Below are 7,742 nucleotides of genomic sequence, written 5' to 3'. Positions count from 1 at the left end.
GAATCACTTTCAGCGATGTCTAAACTACAAAAGATATATGACTTCATCGTCGAAACTCGCCAGCGTTAGAGCCAGCACCTTCTAGTAGCGAGCGGCAGGAATTAAGTTTAACACCTAATATATACAAGGTGTCTCATTTTTAATATTTAATCGAATACTATGGTAGATACAATAAAATGTTTCAAACAAAAGTTCTATGGTTCGGAGAAGGACATAAGAAGGTATTATTGATTTGACCTTGGGTGGCGTCGCCAAGGCCGGGTCAAGATCACGTCGATTTAAATCTAATTAGTTAGTACTTAGTGATTCTTTAATATAATTGGTTCTTGCCTTTAGTGCTTTGCTGGATCTAAATGTAGAAACCAATCATATTGAAAAATCACTAAGTACTAATTGGTTTCTTTACTAAACGCAGACTGCGTATGTGCGCGCGCGCGCGTGCGTATGATATGTAGCTAATACTTCACATTATATCTTATATTTTAAAGAATCTTTATTTATCTTTGCCTTTATAAAACTGTGTTAAATGATTTTCGAGAGTCGAAGACTCTCTTATAAACAAAAAATCGCAATCTTGATAAAATATAATCTTTTAATTTATAAACCAATTAACATTAATCTTTCATTTGGAAAATAATATGTATATTGTATCGATATATAAAATAATACATTGCGCAATAGTAATATAATATATAAATATGATGTACTGATTTGAAGAATATCCAAATTAAACCTTTATAAGGTAGCTTAAATATATAAACAGTTCAAACAAAGAGCATACAGCCATGTCACAGGATATTATTAACGAATGTCATTTATTTAAAATTTTGACGTTAAAAAATATATAAATCTAAATGTTTTGGTCATCATTTTCGACCATCATCAATAATTAAAAACTATATTAAAAGATATTAGAAATTTGCGCTGAAAGTTTCTGCAAAATACAGGTTGTCTTCATTTCTTACGTTAGTCGAAGTAAAATAACGCAAGATGTTACAAATTAAAACCAAATGAATAAATTAATCTAGTAACTCAATAGCTTTGGAAATTAGCGCTGTAGAAAATGCACGATAAATATCAATGTTAACGTTTAGTCAAGTATTTGACTTTTAATTAGAACAACTAGTTACAAAATTTTAATAATCGCTCGCAAATATGTTTCGGCTAATTTTTTAGCCATCTTTAGTACATACTACTTCGACGAGATATAAGATAGATCCATTCAGTGTACAATGTTCATCGTGTGTTTGTATCAATAATGTTTCTCTGTGAGATGGTCAGTTCTTCTTTTCCACCTGATATACTAGAAACAGTGATCATCAATGGTTACACAATAATTGTCCAAAATCTTACAAATTAATTATTAAAGGATGATAAAAATAACCTTTTCTGTGAAACGGTGTGATATTGATATCATTTGTAAAATTTCAGACAATTATTGTGTAACCATTGATGATCGCTGTTTCTAGTACAATATTTGGAAGTCTTGCGTTCGCACACAGCGTTAAAAAAAAAATCTGTAACATAAGGACATTAATATCAATATGACTAATGAAGAATTTGAAAACAGTGTCAAAAAAACATTCAGTTTTAATTTGTAACATCTTGCATTATTTTACTTCGACTAACGTAAGAAATTGGAAACAGCTTATATTTTGTAGAAACTTTCAGCGCAAATTTGTAATATCTTTTAATATAGTTTTTAACTATTGATGATAGTCGAAACTTGACCAAAACGTTTAGATCTATATATTTTTTAACGTCAGAATTTTAAATAAATGACATTCACTAACAATATCCTGCGACGTGGCTGTATATTGTTTGTTTGAATCGAAGAATATCCATCTAATAACTGCTAAGACAATTATAATGCTTAATGTATATTAATGTTTAATCCTCTATTTATTTCTTCTTCTTAACTTTTAAATCTTTATTTTTCAAGCTTCTACGTGTTAATCCCCAAAATTCTTTGGGCCTTAAATTACTTTGAACTGCTGTAAACTTCCAACCAACGTGATGACGACAACCTTTACAGATAGCTATTGTCCATGCATATCTAAAATGATATAGTTATTACTGTTATTAGAGATAAAATAAAACTCGCGTATGATTCTTGATATACTACAATGTCGCATTTTACCCTGGAAACCAGCTATACTCAGTCGAAGGATCCGAATTGTTAAGTACAACTCCTTGAACATGATAAAAAGTTATAGTTTCATGTATAACACCACCAGGATTGACATAAGTACCCTGTGGGCCTTCTTTATTCATCGGAAACATATGTGACTGCCTCCCAATAAAGGATTCACAATTAACGCATACGTATATCTTATCCTTCAAACCACAGATGTTTATATTAAAAGCGATATATAAAAAATACATATAGTCTAATTATTATATATGGTATGATATTATTTTATATGTACCTCTACGAGATACTTTATTTCTCTTTGTAATCGAGAAATAGCACAATCATAAGTTAACAACATGAGTCTCTCATTGTGATCCATTAAGATATTTTGTGCGACCCAAAAAGATAAATCTATGGGATTTTTGGGTACACTACCACCTCCTAAAATGTAAATTGTAATTTTAAAAATTGTGATAAATATTAAAATATAATTTTATTTATACACTTACAACACTTACTAGTTTCAAGAAATTGTAGATGCTGGCGTATTCTAAAAGAAAGTCTTATAGGATCGTACTGTCTATAAACCCAAGCTGGCCAAGCAGTCACTGCAGCATCCAAGTTTTCTACTCTTTCCTGCTTTTTCATATCTTCTTCAGAATCGACAGAAATTCTTAAATGATCTAATGAAGCTAAGCGTTGGTCCAAAAACGGTGGTTCAAGTGTTATCTCTGGTAATACTTTAACATTGGCCGAAATTTTATTGTTATCCTGATTATAAGTATCAAATTGTTATAAACAATTTATAATAGGCAGCGTATTGTAAAATGTATAATTAAAATAATATTGGGTTGGGAAAAAAGTTTCTTCGTATTTTTTAATACAAAATTGTATATACAATATCTTCGTCAAAAATGAAATTTAAATTAAAAAAGGAATTTTAAAACTTGAAATATCTCTACTTTCGAAAGACTATATTACTATATTTTTTTAGTTTCTGTGAGTTTGGTAATTTTTACATTTAAAAAACTACGACCTGAAAAAGATGAAAAATTTTCTTTTATTTTTGAGGTGTCCAAAAAGTCTCACGTGTCCAAAAAAAATTTACGGAAATGTTCGATTATTTGTCATGAAAGCTTAAAGCTTTTCCTATAAAATCATTTTTTTTAATGTTTAATTTTTTTGTTCCTGAGTTACTCGCGAGTTAAGTAAAAGAGCATTCTGACTTTGATTGCTCATAACTCCGATAAAAATCATCATACCGCAGTTTAAAAAACAGATTCTTAAAGCTGAAACTTTACTCTAGCGAATGATATAATTGTAGCGAAAATTTTGCAACAAATGAAAAACTTTTAGAAAAAAATTTTTTGATATGAAGAAACTTTTTCCCCGACCTAATATACAGTCACGGACAAAATTGAGTGGACACTTATTTATTTTATATAAAAATATTGTAATTTTATCAATTTTCCTAACCAATTTCTTATTTTTCTACTTTATATTATAGTTTGCATTGTCATCAATAAATTTGGCTAATAGTTTTATAGAATAACGTGATTTATTTTTCAAATAAAGATTATTACAAGCTAGAATGAAACAAAATAATGTGGACAAAATTAAGTGGACATTTTCATATTTTTCATATTGCACGCTTTTTATATTGCTCTAATATTTTGTATTTCCTCCTTTAGCTTTAATAACCGCTTGTAATCGCCTAGGAATACTATCCACTAAATGTTCAATCTTATCCTTCGTTACATGTATACTGCTATGATCGTTGTAAGCTATCGAAAAATGCGGCTTTATTCGATCTGTTGATAATCTTCTTTGGTACTTCTTTGTCGAGTATGGCCCACAAGTTCTCAATGGGGTTCAAGTCCGAACTTTGCGGAGGCCTGTCTAAAACTTCTATTGCGGAATCTTCGAGAAATTTTATGGTTTTCTTGGATTTGTGTATGGGAGCATTGTCTTGTTGGAAGACAAAATTGTTAGTAATATCTATTTTTTCTACCGATTCTTCCAAATTTTCATCAATGAGGTCGATATATCGCTCAGCATTAATAATTCCCTCGAGCAACTAAATCTCAAACTTTGGACCAAGAGAAGCAGCCCCACACAATAATGGAACCTCCTCCGTATTTTACAGTTTGCGAGATGAATTTCTGTCCGAATGCTTCATTTGATTTTCTCTAAACTCTTTGTCTTTTTTTCTTACCAAACAATTCAAATTTACTGTCGTCACTCCAAATAACTTTTCTCTAGAACGAAACAGGCAAATTAATGTATTTTTTGGCAAAGTTTAAACGTTTTTGCTTATTCAAGTCAGTAATGAATGGTTTTCACAATGGTATGCGACTGTGCAAATTTGCATCTTTCAATCTACGAGATACCGTCTTTTCTGATACGTTTAGATTCAGTCTGTCAATTATTTCACAACGTGTGATAATTGGTTCTATTCGGCATTCCCTCACAATCCTTTTATCAAGATGTTGTGTAGTACACCATTTAAGACCACGACCTTTCAAATTAGTCAGAATGTTAAGTTTTATGTACTTGTCCAAATTTTTACGACAGCGCTTTTTGAAATATGATATTTCTTAGCAATATATGTTTCTATAACTGAGGCCTTCTCGTCAGTCACAAATGACTAATTCTCGGATTTGTAGCAAAATTTCTTTCCGGTTTTCCAATTTTGAAAATATACTAATGTCAGTGGAACGAGATATCAGTATTGAAATTCAAAACATTCCAGATCATAGAATATAAATAAGATAACACTTTGTGACCCTGATTTCGATCAATAAAGCAGAGTATCCACTCAATTTTATCCACAATGTTTTGTTTTATTCTAGTTTGTAATAATTTTTATTTGAAATAAATCACATTATTCTATAAAACTACTAGCCAAATTTATTGATGACAATGCAAACTATAATATAAAGTAGAAAAATAAGAAATTGATTAGAAAAATTGATAAAATTACAATACTTTTATATAAAATAAATAAGTGTCCACTCAATTTTGTCCATGACTGTATTATCTAAAATTAAAATCGTATAATATCCTATGCTTAAAAATATCAAAATTATTAAATCTTTGCTTATTCAATGGTTATTCTTATATGTAGTTCAATTAATTTTGAAAATACAACTTTAATTAAAAAAAAAAGAATTTGCATATTTACATAACTAAATATATTTGATTAATTGATCAAATAAATATATTTAATCTTTTCTGTACGCTGAAAAGTTTCTGTCTTCGAAACGTTCCCGCTGAACAAGACGCCGCATCAAAAGTATACATATTATCCGTGGACAATCTTTAGCGTTCGGGCAGCGTAAAAAAAATCGTATCGAGACAAAGTAAGATAAAGCAATATTTGAGCAACAATGGCGTAAACGTAGAATCAGAACATAAACAAAATATAAACAGAGCTATATTTTGCAGGTTCAGAATAAAAATACGGAGTATACTTCGTTACGGAATTTTTTGGTTAGCGACTATAGTCACCCATCGTAATGCAAGTGACGTCTTGTGGAAAGTGACTATAGTCGCCCGCAAGAGCAAAAAGGGTTAATTATGTAAATATTATATAAATTTTAACTCCGTTAGAAGAGCCGTTCACATGATCAAATGTAGAATTATTCGGGATTTACCAATTGCGCCTACATTCACAATAATAGCATTTAAATTTTAATTTTTGGATTCTTATGCTGAATGAAAATGGCTGAAAAAAGCAACCAAAACGTCGGAAATATATGTACAGGTCAAGAATAAAGAAGAACGGTTGATGTACATTAATAATAACTGTGTATTAGCTCTTAATTGCCTGGTTTTTATTGTAATATTGTTTTTAATATTGAGAACTCGATTAATCTATACTGCCAAATTTCAACTCCTTTTAAAATAATAATTAAAGGACTCCCAATAATAATAAACAATAAATAACAACAGGGGTTATGGGAGTCAGTGCGAAAAATGGTGCGCAAATCAACAAAATATACCGATTTTAATAACAATAAGTCAATGGCCGGTATTCATAGTCAATTCTTATATTCAAGATCGGTCTTAAGTTCAGGCTTCAGATGTCACGAACCAATCAGAGGGCCGTATTAGCGTCGTAAACATTACTTAAGATAGTCTTGAAATCAAGAGACACGGTAGTGTCTCGCACCAAGTGGACGCGCAGTGCGAGACACGCGTGTCTCTACGCGAGTCATCGAGTTGCGGGCATCCAAGCATCAGAAATTCTCGGTTTTTTTTAATAAAGACTAGACCGATCGAGTTCTGAATATGAGCTCCATCGACAGCTTGGGTCCGAATTAGATAATGAACGTTTATTTTACCTCTACGTGTCCCACGAACGGAGATATCGTGATGCGAAATCCGAAATGTCAAAATTTTATGTAAGATACGTCGCCTCAAAAAATCATCTCCTTTTCATATTTTCGACGGTAGATGGCACTCGTTTATTACTGTCATTTACCGACTTATTTATCTACAGTTTCATTAGCACTGTATTATGTGTCGACATTTCACTGTATAGTTACTTTAATACTTTAATAAGTTACTTTTAAATTAAAAGTGTATAAAACAGGCCGCTTGATGTGTGAACATCATTACGTATATATTCATGCCATTTATAGTCTCGCGAATTTGGTAACGGCATGAATATATACGCAATGATGTTCACACGTTAAGCGGTTAAGCGGCCCGTTTTAAATTTTTATGTACTTTAGATTAAAACTACTCAGAAACTAAAGCTGCAATCAAAGATTTAAAAACACTTTTATTATTAGGTATTAAACTTAATTCCTGCCGTTTTTCGTCTCCAAAATTAATTTGTTTCGAAGGGAAATACTTTAATCAAAGTATTATTAATAAAGTATTATTAATTAGTAATAAAGTAGAAAATGGAGAAAATTACTTTGATTAAGGTATTCATTCATCTTCCCTTCGAAACAAATCAATTTTGGAGACAAAAAACGGCAGGAATTAAGTTTAACACCTAATATATGTCGTCGGTATCTTTCGATTGCGATCAGTCCGAATAAAATTGGTACAGCCGATACCGAGATCTGGAGATTGTTTATCAAAAAGGGACCATTCCAGCTTTTCAAATTTTTTCAGTCGTACGTATAACATATACATAAAGCGTTTTGTCCATTAAGCTGCTGTTCACAATGCCTTCATAGAATTCTAATTTTAATATAAAATTAAAGTAAAATTAGCAATGAAAGTGAACCTTAATGCGTATTTGATTAATCATGATTCCTTATCTATAATAACTAGTGAAGAAGCAATTATTGAATATAATCGGCTAAACGACTACATAAACCAGAAGCACAAATTATTATTACTATTTCAAAAGAGTTACCGTAAAATTAAAGATGTGTCATAGACATTACCGAAAATAATAACTTCCGTTCAACAGTCAGATCAAAAGTTCGACAAAGTACTACTTCTTGGGTTATACGTGGTTTTCAAAATACTGACAAAGTTTCATGCTATGCCAATGCTACATTACAATGTTTATTTCATTTAAGTATTATTAGAAAACAATTATTTAATTCTGATAAACTAAATGTTTCAAATATATTAGTGCATC

The 7,742-nt window shown here is 30.6% G+C and overlaps 1 protein-coding gene across 1 annotated transcript in view; it reads right to left on the bottom strand.

The window, feature by feature from the left end:
• Positions 1-1,836: 1,836 nt before the first annotated feature.
• Positions 1,837-7,742, bottom strand: part of ohgt (E3 ubiquitin ligase component cereblon) — a 48,713-nt gene continuing 42,807 nt past the window's right edge. Inside the window, exons 3-6 of the mRNA XM_018519245.1 lie at positions 2,653-2,905; positions 2,430-2,575; positions 2,141-2,337; positions 1,837-2,056 (exon numbers count right to left, since the gene is read on the bottom strand). Coding sequence (XP_018374747.1) covers positions 1,903-2,056; positions 2,141-2,337; positions 2,430-2,575; positions 2,653-2,905 — 750 coding nt within the window. The 3' untranslated portion in view covers positions 1,837-1,902. The remainder of the gene's footprint in view (positions 2,057-2,140; positions 2,338-2,429; positions 2,576-2,652; positions 2,906-7,742) is intronic.

The sequence above is a fragment of the Trachymyrmex cornetzi genome, unplaced genomic scaffold, assembly GCF_001594075.2.
Source record: "Trachymyrmex cornetzi isolate Tcor2-1 unplaced genomic scaffold, Tcor1.1 scaffold829, whole genome shotgun sequence".
Taxonomy (NCBI): Eukaryota; Metazoa; Arthropoda; class Insecta; order Hymenoptera; family Formicidae; genus Trachymyrmex; species Trachymyrmex cornetzi.
This window is presented reverse-complemented; position numbering and strand designations above follow the sequence as displayed.